Source organism: Helicoverpa armigera, chromosome 24 (assembly GCF_030705265.1).
Source record: "Helicoverpa armigera isolate CAAS_96S chromosome 24, ASM3070526v1, whole genome shotgun sequence".
Classification (NCBI taxonomy): domain Eukaryota; kingdom Metazoa; phylum Arthropoda; class Insecta; order Lepidoptera; family Noctuidae; genus Helicoverpa; species Helicoverpa armigera.
The window spans coordinates 8,783,308-8,801,582 of NC_087143.1; the positions used below are offsets into that span (position 1 = coordinate 8,783,308).

Genomic DNA, 18,275 nt, shown 5'->3' on the forward strand with positions numbered 1-18,275 from the left:
TTAAATCCTATGGCATATACTTTATAATATTCTATGGCGAATTGTAAAAAAAAAATAACCTAATCCATTCAGTGGTCTAACCACAGGAGTCATTTTTCGTTTTTATAATTTACAACATCATGTGTAAAGCAGAGATAAAGTTAGGAATATCGAATGTTTTGATCAGTTGACAGCTGTCAGTTTTCAGAGAGAATTTCAGTTGTTTGTAATGACTGACTTTTATATGGTGTTCTAATTTTCGCACATTTTTATTCTATTTACTTTGTTTGAAAAATTCATTTTTTTTATTTTTACGAATTTTTCTTTTTTCTTTGTGTTAATCGACATATATTAACCAGTATATTAACGCATTTCATTTAATGTGATTGTGAACGACACACCCGATATACGGCCAGCAATGGGATAATCATTATCCATGTAGTTTCTATAGGATGTGAATAAAGTAATACAAATAACTTTATTTAATTTATTAAATAACAACAATAACAAATTGATACAGACACCAAGCCCAAGCGATGTAAAGTCTTTAACATTTTATTACTTAGTATACAACCTTAATTTATTACCACAATATTTAATATTTACTTAGAAAGAGAGACTCGAAAGTTTTGGCACAATATGTTTTTTTTTATAAAATGCATATATTGTAGGTATCAGAATTATGTAAAAAAGATATAAGTTTTATTATAATAATTTGTTATATCCACTTTTTCTACTAATATTGACTAATAATACAAAATTACAAACATTTATTTATAGCACTTATTACGATAAAAAGTCAAGCGTACAACAGCAATTACAGACTCGTCTAGGTAACAAATAGTCAACAAACTGAGAGTCACAACATGAGTACATCGAGTGGACGGGCGGCCGGACCTGTTGCGTGACGCACCTGACATACTGCACACACTCACATGTCGCACGACACGACCAGCGAGGACCAGCAACACTTATATTATTATAACATTACATATAATATTCATAGCAATGCTTGTATAAATTGTTCTTGAGTTAAAAACTTGTCAGAAGGTAAAGGGCGTTAGAAAAGTGAAAAACTATTATTAATTCGTTTTTGAGGTAGTATGAACATAGCTATTGACAGATATCTGAGTTGCAGCATCAACTGCTATACATTACAAAAACATTAACATTACTAGACGGCCTCAGTACGGCCCTGGACTGTTTCTTACATTAACCTGTTATACTAGTGATAAGTGTAACGATAATATGCAAGCATTCCAACCCTTGGAATTCCGAAAGAAATACGTGCTTGATCCTACACGAGCCGGCATTACCGCGCGAGCACGTCGGGCGCGGCGGTGACGGAGAGCGCGGGCGGCGGCTTGTCGGGGCGCGGCTCGGCGGCGTCGGGCGCGCGGGGCCGCGGCTCGGGCTCGGGCCCCGGCGCGGGCGGCGCGTCGGGCCCCGGCGCGGGCCCCCGCGGCTCGGGCTCGCCGGTGCTGGCGCGCAGGGCGGCGGGCGAGGTGGCGACGGGGAACACGCTGTAGCCGCCGCCCGGCACCTGCTTGCACAGCTTGGCCATCGCGCTCGCGCTGTCCCGCACCACTGCAACACACGTGTCACTCACATTAACACTCTGAAACACTTGCTTTGCGCAGCTTCGCACAAACCAGAGAGATGAGTCCACAGACAGTGCAGTCACTCCGTCATTGATAGGATGGTTTTGACAATTCGTTTCATCCTATAAGACTGGATGCCAAACCCAATGCAATACGAGGATTCACCGTAGTGGGCACAGTGGCCATGCATGCCCTCTTTAAATGTACTCCCGTATACTCTCCCTAAATGTATTATCCTTTATATACTCCTCCAATACCTATACTCCCTTATGAAGCCCCTTAGTATTTCTCTATCTAAGCTCCTATATACGTTTTTGTGTACTTCTCCTATGCATACTTCCTTATAAAACCATTTACGAACTCCCTTTATTGACTTCACCCATGGGATGGATATGGACGTCCCAGCAGTTGTATGTAGTGGTGTACCTGGCTGCACGGGGTAGGCGGGCGCGGGCGGCGCGCGGCACGACGCGCCCGGCAGCGACAGCGACTCCGCCGAGCTCAGCTCTGCACAGTAACACACACGTGACGTCACAGCTCGCACACACGCGCAGCACGCAGTAGCGACACATACCGCGGACCTTCTTAACGAAGTAGTAGCAGAAGTACAGGCACAGCATCACCAGCAGCGACAGGATGCCCACCAGCGCCACGTAGTACGCCACGTGGCTCGGCCGCCGCGCGCCCCTCGGCACCCCCGCCGGCGCGCCCATGCTCGCACCAAGCTACGCCGCTACGACACTACGACGTAGCGCCGCTACATCCGCGTAGCACTGCTACATCAGCGTAACACCGCTACATCAGCGTAGCACCGCTACATCAGCGTAGCACCGCTACGGGAGCGTACGCATGATCAACAGTATCACTAAACATTAGTCACACATAATTTATAATTATTAAGTATACATTTGAAATTATCTGTATTGTTTACCAATTACTCATACACCACTTGTATAGTACATACATACTACAATACGTATGATAAACGAAATACGTGACAGGATGTATAGACGTGCTTTAGTGCAATCTCAGTAAATTCGCTATGGTTTTATTAAATGTGATTATGTTAAATAGTTTGTATTGTTTGTATATTTGTTATTTTTAAATAAATTATGATAAAACACACTTGCATTTGATCTCGTGTTAGGAGCACTGATCACTGGCACTACTTACAGCACGGCGCAGATAAGCCAGTGCGTTACATGCTGCTCTTAATCTGATTACAATGTGAACACATACAGATTAGCGCTGACTCATCTACAGCTGCCATCACATCAACACTAATCAAATTATGACAAAGGAGTGTAAACGTTTGAACAAGTCTTGAAGCACATAGTCTGTTAGCTTAAAGCCAGTTTTGCTCTGTAAGCAACATAATATGATTATGGTATTATCTGTGTAATTGCCCAGAAGGCGTCGCGAAATAATGATTCGATTTATCAAACCCATAGAAAATGATCACGTAGGTAACTTAGATATAACTTACCCCTTAGATGAGTAGAGGTCAATGACTCATCCCTTCAGATGACCGGATCACGTGCCAGAGGCAGGTGTAGCGGCTCTCAGACACCCGTGGTGAGCACCTACGGCTGCCAGGCCGACACTCACTGCACTCACATGTCAGTGTCGCCACAACTCATCAAACAAATTGTATGAACCGCGAGAGATGAGCGTCAACTGCCGAGAGATGATCTCCGTCGCGCCGATAACGTGAGAGTGTCGGCGCGGCGCCAGCGCGACACGCCGCCACGCCGCGCCGACACTGCGTCGCGCGTGTCCCCACACAGAGGAACATCTGTTATAGTGCTGCCATGCAACACTGATGATGAAACCAACTATATCACATATGATGAAAGTTATAGTATGCAACTGTCGTGTAGCATGCGTACATTGTGACGAGCGTGGTACCTACAGATGTAGTGGCGTGGTGGGACGAGGCACTGTGTCGGCAGGTGGAACACGCGCGCGACACAGCTGAGCGGCGCGACGACGCAACAAGTGCCCGCGACACTCGGGCGCCGCCTCAGGGGTGTCTACACGCACTCAGCTTATTGTTGCTACCAATCAGATCATGTTTCAGTCTTTTTCGTAGGTTCCCATAGGTATGTGACTGTAACTTTGCACATCCTTGGTGCATGAGGATGAGAAAGAATTGCTACTAATCATAATATCTACCGAAGTTAGCAGGACAGTTCGTAAGATAGACTTGTAATGAACGGCGTGTGTGTGTCAGCCCTGCAGCCGCCGGCGACGTCGCGGCGCCACCCGCGCGCATGCGCACTGCGACGCGTGACGTCACCGCGCTCGTCTCACACTACTAGTGTAGGTGAGACGCAGTACCTCGGTTACTGGTCATCTTGTCGAAAGTAACTGTTCACAGATCTAACAAACATCTCAACTCTGACAGGAACACGAGAACTAGTGTCGTTGACATGGAAACGGGAATGTAACACGGAGCCTCATTAGCGTATTCTCACATATAGGGCCACTAAGCGCCCACTGCCGGCGTGGCATTAAGTTATTTTAAATCTTATTTCAATGACTTCAGAATCTATGTTACTTTATTTGTACCTATACCACGATGCCGCGACGTGCCGCAGAAATCCACAGCATGACGCAACGTGCCGCAGGATGCCACGGCATGAGACGCGACGTGCCGCAGGATGCGGCGGCGTGACGTGTCTTGCTTTTTCATTCCACGGGATGCCGCGGCGCGCCACTTCATGCCGCGAGACGTATCGGACACTTAGGGGCCCATATAACCATTTTTGCGAACATAACGTAACCGTTTCGACACTTAGTGTCGACACTGATCTATCTCGAAACATAATCTCGTCGACGTTCCGTGTTAGCGCCGTCGCTGCAACTAAAAATGGGGAAGATCTCGACACAATAAACAAGTAACATTTGGTTTCTAATTTACGTCGCCGTGTCGTAACATTGTTACCATATTTTAACCAGAGTTCGCACTAATCATTCAATCATTCATTCGTTCGATCAATTTCGTTGGCTCGTGCGTGAGTGACACGACGAAATAATACAAAATACAAGAAATCCCAAAATGATGGTTGAAGTATGATAATGATAATGAAGTAAACAAAGTTTTAGTTTTCATTAATTAATATGGTTTATAATGCTCAAATCTTATTGGGAAAAAAAGTTTACTGTGTAATTTCTTTGAATATGTTGATATTTCCAACGCGCCACCGTAATATCATGTTTTAATAATTCTGGCGAAAGAAAAACTTTTGTTAAATAAAATAAAAATATAAAATGATGCACATCGAGTGCTCAATAGCTTCCATTTAAATACAATATCAAATATTTTAATCCTAATACAAATTATTTTAGCAAGATTTACTCATTAAATTGGTAAATAATGAACTATGAAAAAACATTTTTGATGTTTGTTATGAAAAATATGGTCGTCGCAACTAGTCACAAAGTTACGATAATGTGTCGACACGTGTCGACAAATTGTTACAAAATTACTAGATTTTTAAGATGGTTTCTCTTAATATTTGGTTACAGTGTTTTCCAAAGTTTTTATCAAGTCAACATGCCTTTTTGCATTGTTCATCAGAATTAATATCGCTTGTGCCGAGTACTTGGGTTAAAGACGAAGACGTCTTGTTTTGGCCGAGAAAAAGAAAAAACTGCGATTTGGAGCTCGAAAGTTGAAACTTTGGCACTAGGGACGATACCACTAAGCTCCTCCACTAAATTCCGTACTGTTTTCCTGTAAATGGCCTAGAAAAGAATAAGTTTTAAGTTCAATAAAATGGGTATCCGTCAATTTGCCCTACCAACAATGCAACATCATGAAAAAAATATTATTATAATAAAGAAAAACTTGTGTACGAGTACAATTAGGGACCAGAGATATTTTGGGACTTGGTACTTATTTCTTTAACTCTTCTGTAAAAAGTTGAAGTCCATCGGAATTTACGTAAGGTTTTTGGTTGTTTACTCATTTTAAATTTCATTAAATGGTTGGTAACGGCAGAAAACATAGACAGTTTGAGAATAACTGGCTCTCGTCATGTTTTAAATGTGTTAAAGGGTTCTGGAACATCGACTACACCATGTTACTACCCAGTTACAACACAATTGTGTCAACATTGCTCACTGGTTACAAACCAAACGCAAAGTTTCTAAAATGTGTGGTTACAAATTAAGCTGTAAAATATCGACACAGCGACCACACAAAGGTACTGAATCTAGTTTCCGTCACATTTTTACTGAACCGTTACAACACATAAAAGCTAATCCCTACACAGTCACGTTGTGTCGTACCTGTTACGAAACTGTTGCGACTTGTTACATCCCAACCAGCAAAAGTTAGTTGTATAGAAGGCCATAGAACGTTTTGTAAAAACTAATCGATGGTCAAATAAAAGGCCAAAGAAGGTGCACCTACAAAGAAAGTGGCGCAATTATATCTCCATTCAGTCTTAAAGTACAACTATAACGATATCAGGCATGACAATTTGGGCCCGTTGCAGTTGATGTAACAGTAACGCAATCTCTATATTTGGTGACATACAAGCCACAGCAACACTACTAAACACTTTTTAAGAACTGTAGAAGAGTTCATGAATCCATTACAATATTCATCATTCATTCATTTTACATTCGTTCACTCTGCTGCAGTGTTTTATTTAGAAGACAAATAAAAGATAAATCAGAAGAGACGAGGAGACCGTGGTAAGTTAGATATTATTTTGTAATCGAATTATTCGTCTCTTACGGGGAAAATGACGTGCGCCTGTAATTTTACTGATAAACTATGTATGGGTTTACGACAATATTTGAATGCCCCCTTCGAATTAATGAGCTTTAACTAAAACAATTACGAATTTTAAGTCATAAACATACTTCCAGCTTCCTAAACTCTATTATAGTACTCGTTATCATAGATATTACAGCCACCATTACATGAAATTAGGGTTCCTTTTGAGCTTGTTTCTTTGTTTTGTTGTTTGTCCTTATTCCATAATGTGATGAATACTTAGTAAACTTATAAATATACCACGTCAGAAAATATGGGTTTATACTACGACGTCAGAGTTATACTTTTTCAATTTTGTCAATTTTTTTTAAATTAGCTTGTGTTGTCCCACTGCTGGGCAAAGGCCTCCCCCAAAGGTTGTCAATATAGTGTTGTTTTTTTTCTTTTTCAGTGTAATGTTCTGCAAAATGGTAGTCATTATAGACATCGATAAGTTTTTGACTCGTGACGATTTCAAGCTACTTGCAGAAGTGGAATGGCCGTGGGAAATTACACATTTTGTGTTAAATAAGAATTGTGTTAACTGTGGTTTACATACCAATTCATCTTTACCGAGGCACTTCATCATGCGCAAAAAATATATGATATCTTTACCAAGCTTCATTTTTTTCTGGTGTCGGGGCTGCGGTATTATGTCTATTTATGACCACTACATCCCTGATGAATGTTATTATTGTGATTAATTGTTCTACCTATGGGCTAAAACTTTTCGTACTACAAATCCATTAGGTATTTTACTATTTATTAATTATAGAAAAAATAAATATCTCTTATTAATTACGTTGTTTTGAAGTTTACATAGCAAGACAAGCATTAAATCTACGTACCTACATGTCTCCATCCGATTAATTTTGTTTCCCACACTGCGCCTCGCGCCGCCTCACTCACTACTGTCCCACTGCTGGGCACAGGCCTCCTCATACACGGAGAAGGATTGAGCATTAATCACCACGCTTGCTCAATGCGGGTTGGGGATTTCAGACTTTATAGTCCAGGTTTCCTCAAGATGTTTTCCTTCATCTTTTTTATCAGCCATTGGTGTCCAAGATATACTTAGAAAGTGCATATAAACTTAGAAAAGTTGCATTGGTACTTGCCTGACCTGAAAAACTGTCACATCTAGAATCATTGTAACCATTTGAATAATTCTCCATTTCTTCATTGACGTGAACTATATTTTGTACGGAACCATTTTCTATAATTGGGTCTTCAAAAAATATTGGTTGTCGCATTAATTACGCAGCATCAAAACGTCAATATTGTTGTAGAAGAGCGATAGAAGTGCCTTTACGAAACCGAATTAGCATTTAAGACCATTGCTAGCCTGCTTTTATACACAGTAATAATGTTTTAAAAGAGATAAGAGCTCCGTTATACTACTATTGTGTAATAGAGGGACTATAATAGTTATAAAAAAACAATACTCTTCTAAAAAGTGTCTTTGTGATAAGTTTATCACTACAACTATAACGAGCGTTAACAACCTTATATATGGCAATTAAGCTACATAAATATAATTTGAAACTCAGCTATATCACCAAATCACTCTGTTGTAGACTTTTTGTGCCCACTATAGTACTATGTACTGTAACGACGATCTAAAATGTCTCAATATCACAATATCGTCCTATTCTTGAGTTGTCATCTCTACTACAACGAAAGACACATTATAGTTCGTTTCGAACCTTTATTGCGCAAATCAGGTGCATTAGGGCGACAGTAAACACTGTTATAAAGTTCTATCGTTGTATACCAGTAACAATGGAGGTTGCTATAACGCCTGACTATGATGTCCTCCTAGCCGATTATCGGCTACGGCGGCTGTTCTCATGTAAGGAGATTAGCCAACTACGCAGGACATATTATAGTGCACGAGCATTTGCGCAGACACAGGTGCACTCACTATTCCTTAACTCTCATAGCCCGATGGGACGGTAATCCGACACGACCGGAGAGAGATCAGGCGCAGGACCGACATTTACGTGCTCTCCGATGCACGGGTGTATCAATCACCAGCTTCCAAGCTCCGGGCTGCTTTGTGAAAGTCTTCTAAAACCCACAAAGCGATTTCGGCCCGACTCGGGAATTGAACCCGAGACCTCGTGCTCAGCAGCCGCACTTGCGACAGCTAGACCAACGAGGCAGTTAACAGCTATATAATGTTGTGAAGTAAACCTTTACATCAATTCTTAATAGGTCGTTTTTGCTGTATAAACTTATAAAGCCAAAATGTGTTGTCAAACGCTTTTACACAACAATCAGTCACCACCGAATCCTTCATACATCGTTCACCCAGCTTTTTTGAGATATAAGGTTTGGTTATAGGGCAAAATTGTTGGTTGGGATCTTTATCATATCTGCGACCAAAAATGGTTGTATGGGGGTCGATGAATTATGATTGCTGTCTAGTTGAAATAAGGTTGAAACTTGTGCAGCATTTCGGTGGGGCGCAGGGCGCATAACTGATGAATGCCAGAGTGGCTGGGCTTTCAGCTAGATACCACGGCATGCCACTGCACGCCGCGGGATACCACTGCATGCCGCGGAATGCCACTGCACGACCTGCCGTGCCATGCCGTGCCACGCCGGCCCTAATGAATATGACTCGTCATCTATATCTAGCAGTTAGGTACTTTTTCTACGATTAGGTACATATTTAATGGACGTGTGTAAATTATGTAGTCAGTGGGGGATTTACCGTAGCGGGCAATGAGGCTATGTCCTGAGTGCTGTGTGTGTGTACAGCACCTATCTGCTTGTGACGTTGGAACATTTCTTTTACCGTACTCCATTATGTAGGACAGTATGCCCCTAAAATAATACCTCATGTTCTTATAATTACAAATACATACTTATTGAACTTCAGCTGATAGTGCGTTGATGACGGCCAGACTACTTTTTTTTTTAAAACCCGACTGCCATCAACTCTCTCTACTTAAAGATTTATTTGTTTAATCTCAAACTTAGGTAAACTGTATTAATTTAATTGAAACAAAATATTATTATAGAAAGGAAAGGATGTAATAAAATTAAACAAAAGCAGAATGTCTTGCGAAACGCAGTTTTATTGAATATAATATTTCTTTACCAAAATTAGAATACACTTGGTGACCACTTACATAACTAAATTGGAAATATACATTATAACAAAATGCACCTTAACGTTACAACATAAAGCTCAAAATAATATTTGGAAAAAATACAGTATCCTTATCGTCTAGGGTAAATAATAGTAATCTGCTATAATCTCCAAGTGGGAAGGTAATATAATAGTAGATATATGTACTTATGTGTCGCTCGACGTATCACAATGTATGCTTAACTACTTAACATTAACAGTAGGTACTGTCGCGAGCACAAGTGCTGCGCTCCGCTGCGCCGCATTGCGCCACACTGCGCCGCACTGCGCCGCACTGCGCTGGCTGCGGCCGCGGAGCGCAGCACTGCGCTAGCTCATTACGTACAGCTTGGCAGAGCAGAGAGGTACGTGCCGCTCGCCGCCGCCACCGACCACGCACTGACAACCTCCCCATGACTCTGAACTGATCCCCCATTCATGTAATCGATGCCATTGTAGCAAGTATCGAGTTGTTGGCAGTCGAAGCGTCATGTCGCCGGCGGACGGCGGCGTCGGGGCCGATAGAGAGGTAAATACACTGAACACAATACTGAACGCATCCATACGACTCGCTCCTAGGGTCCGCGGCGGATAACGCTCTCACTTGCTACATACCTACAAGATATATTCCAAATAGTTCCAACACTGACTGCACCAGATTAAAAGATAATTCAACAAGATAAATTTCATAACAAATAAACATGCTTCGTACAAATTAATGCATAAGATTTTAAATCACATTTTATCGCTACTCTTTAGTCGTGTTTCCTTCTCTCGCCGAATCCATCAACAGTCGATTACAATAGGTTACTACTTATAGTATAACGTACCGTTATATGTACATTTGTGTTTAATTCCGAATATTTTAATTACAATCAATTAAAAATAATTAAGAAAATTTAGATTTTAATTAGGAATTGAAGTATTATTTACAAAATTTACTCAATAGAATTCAATAAGTTATCGAATTGTTTTTTTTACTACAATTAAACACGATGAATCACACCAGTCGTGGTAACAACATGTAAGTACTAGTGACCGCGACTGTACAACGTGTAGGTGTGTGTGTGTCATCATGTACTCTACGCAAAACTGAGCAGTTGAGTACGCCGTGACGTCACGCGGCTACACGCTGTGTGTGTATACAGGATGCTGTCATACTGGATCACACAGAATACGTTGACGCGACTACTTAGTGACAGCAGGAGAGAGCAGCCTGTATACAGCAGATAACAGTGACATTGGCGAGATACAACTTATTACATGTACTCATTACAGCGACATTGAACGTCGTAAGCCTCCGACAGTGTCGCCCGTGCGGCCGGTCGCTGCACGCGATACTCACCTCTGCGTGCACAGACACAAGACACAGTGTGCCGCGCACTGCCGCCGCTACCAGCTCGCCTGTCAGTCTTCAACAGATCATTGTACTCACAACAATTACTATAAGATTTGAATAGCTATACAGAATACAGTTTATAAACTAATCTAGAGCCGCACCGCCAGTGTCACTCGAGCGGTCTGTCGGCCGATCGTCGAGTCACACGACAGTGCACCTTAACATTTGTAAAATTGTGACTATTACACACATTCATATAAATATTTATGTACTAACAGGTAGTCGTCGGTGAAGCCGACATTACAGTATATTGTTTACATTGTAAATAAATCCACCAAAGCATTAACTATTGTAACTTTTATAAAAACAAACGCACAAATAGTGATCCCTGTTGAAAATAATTCGGAAAATATAGACTTTAAGCAATCTCATAAGAAACTAATACATTATCTTAAATAAATACAATCAGTTGATTTGGTACGCTTACATCGAAGTGTGAATACCCTGCTTCACTAAATAATGACAATTCAATCGGAAGTGCACATCACTCGCTGGCTGTGTGCTTGTCCCCGGCCCCGGGAGCAGGCGCAGTGCGCTAGTGCGGCGCGTGCGGGTTGTAGGGGGGCTGCTTGTGCGCGTGCTCGCCGCCCATCACCTGCTCGTACGACGGCGGACACGCTGCAACACACACACACACACATGCTTACATCAGCCGCTGGCACTCCACTCACGAACACCTTCTTTGAGATCATTTGCAACAAATCAACCATTCCTCTTATCTAATAGAGGCGTACTCAGGAGACGTCCTTGCGATACTATTCAAAATAATCAACAGCAGTTTTACTTAAAACAGCAGTTTTACTTAAAACAGCAGTTTTACTTAAAACATCAGTTATCCTTTCACTAGCATTTAGGAAAGAGACAATATAGTTCGCGCAACTAAAATACAAGGCATACTTAAAAAACATCTTTACGACAGTTTCTAGTCGGGAACGGAATTTGTGTTTGTGTTTGACTTGATGCGGGTTGATATGTTGCAACAGATCTCACACGTAATGAAGGAGTGGTCATGAGTGCGTGTGACGTCACGCGTGCCGTCGGAACGCTGGCGGGGCTCCCCGCTGCACTTCTGTTCAAGTATTGCGATGGCATGCGATAACAGTATCAATTTTACTTTCTATGGAATTCTACGTCAACACACATTTAAATAAAGTACTACTTACCTAAGAAAAAACTGTTCAGTAAGTATAATAGCTTAAAGATTAGGTACCGACTAAATAAAGCAAGGCTAATCACCAATTTCACCGGATACTGATTAAATCTCTGATAGGCTATCAGAAATTAATCTGACACATAAACTGACTTATAACAGGTTTCACAGGTCTCGGATAAGAATATCTGTTAACAAAGTATTTAGTAAACTGTGATAAGTCGCAAAAATTATAAGCAGCCTTTATCTGGCAGATGCATTAACTATGAGATAACTAATTGTAGGTAGCATGTGAAACCGGGCGTAAGCCTTACATTCGCACTTAACGTACTGCGTGCAGTTGGGGTGCGTCTACACGGTGCATGTAGCTGGAGCAAGTTAACATGCGCAAGTGACAAGAGCACGCGGGTGGGTATTTCGCTGGACTCGCACGTTTTTCAATTGCATGTAACCTGCGCATGTGCCTCAACATGCACAAGCTACTTGCACCGCGTAGACGCACCCTTAGCAGCGACATGCACGCCATGCTTCACTACCACGTCCATACACCATCACACGTCACTAGCTAGCCTAGTGAGGGATACACAGACATGCCGAACACACAATAACTAATCATCGGATACGTTGACGTGATGCCATTCAAGCTACCAGAATGTGTTCACTTGCTAATGTTAATAGGAACATGCGCGGATGTCGCAACAAGTCCTCGTGTACGCATCATATTTGTGCACTATCGCTCGTTATCGCTGGAGCGATGTCTGCGCGATAACTGACTATTATTGTATTATGATTCAGAATCAACATCATTCCAATGTTATAAATCTACGTATTAAACAGTTAAGTGTTGTCTTCCATCCTCTGTTAGAATAGGAATGGCTTCGAAGCCCACTAGCTAGGAGGAGCAACTAGTGTTGTTGTGTATCGCTACAGGTGCGGGAGGAGTGAGGGACCCACCTTGCGCGCTCCAGCCGGGCGGCGCCACTCCGAAGAAGGCTTCACACAGAGTGATTGTTAGTAACGCTTTGTACACCGCATACGTGTTAGTGCACCCGAGCACCGCCGAGCGCTGCCGAGCGCTGCCGAGCACTGCCGAGCACTGCCCGCACAGCACTCGTCACACACTGGCGCGGTCTCGTGCTCGCACAGTGCCGGCAGTGCTCGGCAGTGCTCGCACAACAAATTCATTCAATAGCCCATAACAGTCGTCCCATTTTTAGAATTACTTACAATAGCCAAATCATGTGGGTAAATCCTAAGACTTAGTCTTAAATCTTAAGATTTACCGTAGTTGGAGCTTTTACAGTAACATATACAGACGGAATCCCACACGCTTGCTTGACACATGAACGCTAAGTCTGCCGCCCGTCTGCCGTCCGCTAAGACTGCAGATACGTGCATACTCGTATGTTTGATTACACTAACAGTTATTAGAAACATGCAAATGTTTTGGAGGATGGTCTCAAGCGTTGGATGCACTTTTGGTGCCGACTGAGCGTTCAAGTGGCGAGATATTCTGAGCGCAGCGTACATACGAAGGCAAGATTGCAGTTTTTTAGTTTGGTCTGCTCGAGTACTTGTTACATTAACATTACTCATAGTAATAATTGAGGCTCGGATGTGTACTGTTTCATTATTTAGGGACTAGTGACAGATAAGCGGCCAGTTATCCGGCGACGGAAGCGATGTCGGCTATCGCGCCGCGCACAGGGAGTCTACTGTCTCATCATTACTAACCACGCTACCCCTTCAAAGCAACGCGTGGTCAAAGCAATCCCCAACACTTTGTCAACTAACATCGTACTAAGCAGTGGACTTGATAAAGTTTCCATTAATTGAAGGACAGACGATCATTTACATGATGGTGATATTTTAGGGCAGAGCGAGTAAAACTGCGCGTGCTACCTACTAATTAATGACCTTTTATTTGGCCTGTTGTCCACATTGTAGTGAGTATGTGTGTGTACATGTGGTCGCTAATTAATTGTGTTGTGTAGCGCGCCGGGAGACGGCGGCGCTCGGACACATGCCGCCACGAATCACCTACCCCATTCGACTACTTCTACAATTTGAGAGTACTTTCCCCAATTTAATATAGTGACGAAGCTATAACGACACGGAATTGTTTCTAGTTAGCTATCATTACACGAATGGACGCTAGGTTGACCTGATAATTGAGTTGCCGCCGCACATCGTCTCCCTTATTCATTTGAATAGAGCTATTCGCCTGATAGGATGAGGCGCAGAATGTCCCATTTGCCGAGTACTTGGTACACGAGCACCTGATCACCTCACCCCATTCGATTCCACAGTTCATTTATGTACACCCCAACTCCAATAGACACTTACACTATTAACTGTTATGTGATATTGTTTAAGAGTTCAGTAATATAGTATCATACATGGCACACACAACGGTACAATCGCTCGTTAACATTCGACGTGTCAGATCGATCGCAACGGACAATCGATGGTGTTTGACTAAATTGTTAATGATGTACTTGATGTAACGAGGCATCGCAGAGTTAAGCATACATCGTAGGAGTGTGGCTGTTTGCTCACACTCGAGCTAGGACGTGAAGTGGCGGGAGTGGCAACACATCGTTAAATGGAACCGACGCGATTGATCATTCACTATTTTGGATTTTCTCAGGTTCATCGTAACGAAAGACTGTACCGTAAACTGTACCGGGTGATGTAATTATAGTAGGTATTAAGTAAGTGTGCTTACCGTTGGCGTCGGGCGCGGTGGGCGCGGCGTAGGGCGCGGGTGGGGCGGGCGCGGGGTACGGCGTGTTGCTGGGGTAGGGCGCTCCTGTGGGGTACGGCGCCCCTGTAGGGTACGGCGCGTTGGTGGGGTACGGCGCGGCTGCGGGGTACGGCGCGGCTGCAGGGTACGCGGCCGTGCCCACCGGGTACACTGTCACAGGTTGCGCTGCCGACACACAAGCCGCGCGGTCACAACTACTCACTAAAACACTCCATACGTGATATGTGCCGGAGCATTCAGTTTCAAAGGTATATGTTTCGGAAAACGATAAACTATAGGTCAGGGTTGTCATTTGAACATCTTTGGTAGTCGCTACGAGTAGTCAGAAGCTAGAAAGTCACAACCAGTCGTATCAAAGGGTATTAGGGTGACCTGGATAACTGGGTTGAGGACGTCAGATAGGCAGTCACTCATTGTTAAACACTTGTACTCAGCGGCATCCGATCCGATTAGACTGGAAGCCGACCGCAACATAGTTGGGAAAAGGCTCGGCAGATGAGGATCTATGGGTATGGGGTATGTGTGAGTATGTGTGTCTGTTTGTGTGCTCACCGGGGAACACGGCGGCGGCGTACTGCTGCTGCGGGTAGGGCGCCGCGCCGGTCTCGTTCAGCGGCGGCGCTGCAACACACACCACTCATCACGCTACGAGAACACCACACCGCTCTCCCGACCACTTGTCTAAGACTCGCTCAAAAACTGTACTTGAGAAATACCCCAAGCAAGTCGCATTTAACATGGTAATCCCATTACACAATAAAGCAGTATAGTTGCTCAATGATTAGATAGCAGAAGGTTGTGGTGACGTCACGGCGTGAGATGCTGTGCCGTCGGCGGAGAAACCCGCGCGGACATATCAACCGGAGCGAGGCGATAAGTTCCGCGTGACGCCGCACGTGCGTCGCCACAACTACTGAACTCTCTCAAGGGGGATGTTCGCAAACAATTCATTAAGTTGCTACTTTTACTGCCCAGATCCTCTAATGAAAAGTGGTAATTTTTGACTTTTATTCTATGAGAGTTCGGTTCACAAGCGGATTGCGTGCGGCTGCGGGGCGGAGCATCCGCGACGAATTCGCTGCACGCTTAAATGCGATAAGTAGGGCGATCAGAAATCATCCGTTTCATGGAAACTGGGCAATATTGAGAGAAATATAAAGTATGTAGCAAACAGCGGGTGTATACTGACGTGCGATGACGCGGCCGCGCGAGTTGCCGCGGCAGCAGCAGCGGCAGATGAGCGCCAGCAGCACCGACGCCACCACGGCCGCCGCCAGCCACAGCACCAGCTCCATGCTCGGCCCGTGCCCGTGCGAGCTCACCGAGTGGCCCTGAGTCACCAACACATTACACTTTGTACCATGTACTTATAGTAGATTACAAACCATGAACAGATTTGAATGAAATTTGGCAAACACACTATAGCACCGTCAACTTGTTGAAAATAAATGTATTCACACCATAGTAGATAAGTTAGTTGATAGCCACATGCAGTGCAGACACAAGTAGGCGCGTGAAGAGACAGCCCAAACATGAGGATACAGCCACACACTAGTAATCTGAAGTGAGCCGGAAGCCGTGGGCGCTGCCACTGCTAGATAACAACCAACTGCCCATTCCGTACCTACAGCGCCACTTGCCGGCTATGTGACCTTCACTTATGTATTATGTAGTAAACTAAGCAATATTTGTTTAATACAAGAGCACTACGTGATTTTAACAAACTCAGCTCTGATGTAGGCTACATGATTCTTTGCCTAGCAAAGCACAGTTCATACAAATCAAATACATTTTAATAATTGATTATATTACATGTGTCAACTCATTAAATTATAATACCTAGCAGGGTCATTTTGTAACAGCAAAACTACATACTGTTACTGTTACAGCCTTTTTATCGTCCCACTGCTGGGCACAGGCCTCCTCTCACATGGAGAAGGATTGAGCATTAATCACCACGCTTGCTCAATGCGGGTTGGTGATTTCAGACTTTATAGTCCAGGTTTCCTCAAGATGTTTTCCTTCACCTTTTTATCAGCCATTGGTGTCTAAGTATAATTAGAAAGTACATACAAACTAAGAAAAGTTGCATTGGTACTTGCCTGATCCTGGAATCGAACCCACACCCTCATACTCGAAAGGTTGGTTCTTTACCCACTAGGCCACCACGACAATTTCAATTTTTCAAAACTACATGAATGTAATAATATTCAAATAAATAAATAAATTCAAGTATCATATTGAATGCTGAAGCCCACATGCGTAGTGAAGCACAAGTGCAGGCCTCTGAGTCTTGTCAATAAATGCTGATGTCACAGTTTGTTATCAATAGTGACCACACATACATGAAGCATGTGAAAACTGCACCAATGTTCCCTCTAGCTGCAGGGCCTGGGCGCTCAGAGCAGCAGCCGTGTTACCGTGCACTGAAGGATATAAATAAATATCTCATCCACTGCCTCATTGTGTGAGAGCAGCCACAAGCCTACATACCAGTTGCACAGCACTTATCTACCAGCACAATGCACAGTACCGGCGCTGCAGGCTCAGCCACAATGCCACCACACAACACAGTAACGTTACTAATTGTTAGCACTATTCACTGCTGCCTACTGGCCAGGCATTCCAGCACTGAGCACCACTGTCCCCGAGATACCGCCTGTTTCCTATCTTGCTTATTTTTAATCACAATTTAATTTACACTATTGATAAAGCTGGTGAGTAATCAACAACCGCGCGGAGTGACGCGCCGAGCGCCGACTGTGCTGACGCTCGTGACGGTCCCACCTACCTTGAAAAAGTCATCGTCGAACTCATTGGACTCGAACATCACTTCCAATTATAAAACAATAACAAACGTGTTGATCCACTTCAGTGCGCCGCCAAAACACTACTGACTGTGACCACTGACCCGCCAGCGCATGCTATAAACATAATACTGTGATGTACGGCCAGTACGGCGCTGTATGAGTCACCTTCCCCGACAGATGCACTCGACGCACGGGGTTTTCCAATGTTTTAAGGAAAACAAGATCCGAAACGAAACGACCTACCTCGCAACAATAGAATCTCAAACTAAGGCAAATTGAGGTCTAATGAAACGTTGCTCGTATGCGAAAGAAAGGTAATTATATTCTCTAATGAAACACGTACAAAAGAAACATCGTTATCAAAAGATTTACGAGAAAAATCCTAAAAAAACATAGAAAGACTTACCTGCTAAAGAACAGAGCAGGAACTTTGAGGGGAGGTGACAAGGGGGTCGGGGACGGGAACGTGAACTATAGTGATGTGAAATTGTATTCGGTGGATGAAAAGAAACTCGCCAACAAACATTACACGACTAAACTAATAAATAGGGGTTTTCATATAGAGATAGACTCAAAATCCTCAAATGATGAATGGACACTTTATACTTGGATGCAAAGACTTACAAAGGACGCAGATTTACAAAATAAAGTTGAAATAA

At 43.3% G+C, this 18,275-nt stretch overlaps 2 protein-coding genes across 10 annotated transcripts; both read right to left on the minus strand.

Moving 5' to 3' along the window:
- Positions 1-452: 452 nt before the first annotated feature.
- On the minus strand, positions 453-4,242 carry LOC110380679 (uncharacterized). 3 transcript variants are annotated; one of them, XM_049850226.2, is made up of 4 exons: positions 3,067-4,221; positions 2,155-2,413; positions 2,007-2,087; positions 453-1,566 (listed from the first exon to the last, which is right to left on the minus strand). In XM_049850226.2, exons 2-4 carry the CDS (start codon positions 2,291-2,293, stop codon positions 1,292-1,294), a joined length of 495 nt encoding a protein of 164 aa, XP_049706183.2. In that variant the 5' UTR covers positions 2,294-2,413; positions 3,067-4,221; the 3' UTR covers positions 453-1,291. The 3 variants fall into 3 exon arrangements, with proteins under 3 accessions (XP_049706183.2, XP_063897349.1, XP_063897350.1); XM_064041279.1 differs by having other exon boundaries at positions 2,155-2,356; positions 3,067-4,218; XM_064041280.1 differs by lacking the exon at positions 2,007-2,087 and having other exon boundaries at positions 2,155-2,356; positions 3,067-4,242.
- A 5,175-nt stretch (positions 4,243-9,417) lies between these two features.
- LOC110380675 (nematocyst expressed protein 4) lies at positions 9,418-18,173 on the minus strand. 7 transcript variants are annotated; one of them, XM_064041203.1, is made up of 6 exons: positions 18,023-18,173; positions 15,996-16,137; positions 15,359-15,427; positions 14,768-14,971; positions 12,994-13,032; positions 9,418-11,507 (listed from the first exon to the last, which is right to left on the minus strand). In XM_064041203.1, the coding sequence occupies exons 2-6, from the start codon at positions 16,099-16,101 to the stop codon at positions 11,425-11,427; spliced, it is 501 nt and encodes a 166-aa protein (XP_063897273.1). In that variant the 5' UTR covers positions 16,102-16,137; positions 18,023-18,173; the 3' UTR covers positions 9,418-11,424. The 7 variants fall into 7 exon arrangements, with proteins under 7 accessions (XP_063897273.1, XP_049706179.1, XP_049706182.1 ...); XM_049850222.2 differs by lacking the exon at positions 18,023-18,173 and adding an exon at positions 17,598-17,846; XM_049850225.2 differs by lacking the exon at positions 18,023-18,173 and adding an exon at positions 17,300-17,567.
- Positions 18,174-18,275: the final 102 nt, after the last annotated feature.

Excerpts from the sequence above, each read along its gene's own strand:
- LOC110380679 (XM_049850226.2), bottom strand. The coding sequence starts at position 2,293 with ATGGGCGCGCCGGCGGGGGTGCCGAGGGGCGCGCGGCGGCCGAGCCAC. Across the intron at positions 2,088-2,154 it reads CTTCGTTAAGAAGGTCCGCG|AGCTGAGCTCGGCGGAGTCG; the intron begins GTATGTGTCGCT and ends GTTACTGTGCAG. Across the intron at positions 1,567-2,006 it reads CGCCTACCCCGTGCAGCCAG|TGGTGCGGGACAGCGCGAGC; the intron begins GTACACCACTAC and ends CGTGTGTTGCAG.
- LOC110380675 (XM_049850222.2), bottom strand. The coding sequence starts at position 17,636 with ATGTTCGAGTCCAATGAGTTCGACGATGACTTTTTCAAG. Across the intron at positions 14,972-15,358 it reads CGCCGCCGCCGTGTTCCCCG|CGCAACCTGTGACAGTGTAC; the intron begins GTGAGCACACAA and ends GTGTGTCGGCAG. Across the intron at positions 13,033-14,767 it reads CACCGCGCCCGACGCCAACG|CCTTCTTCGGAGTGGCGCCG; the intron begins GTAAGCACACTT and ends CTCTGTGTGAAG.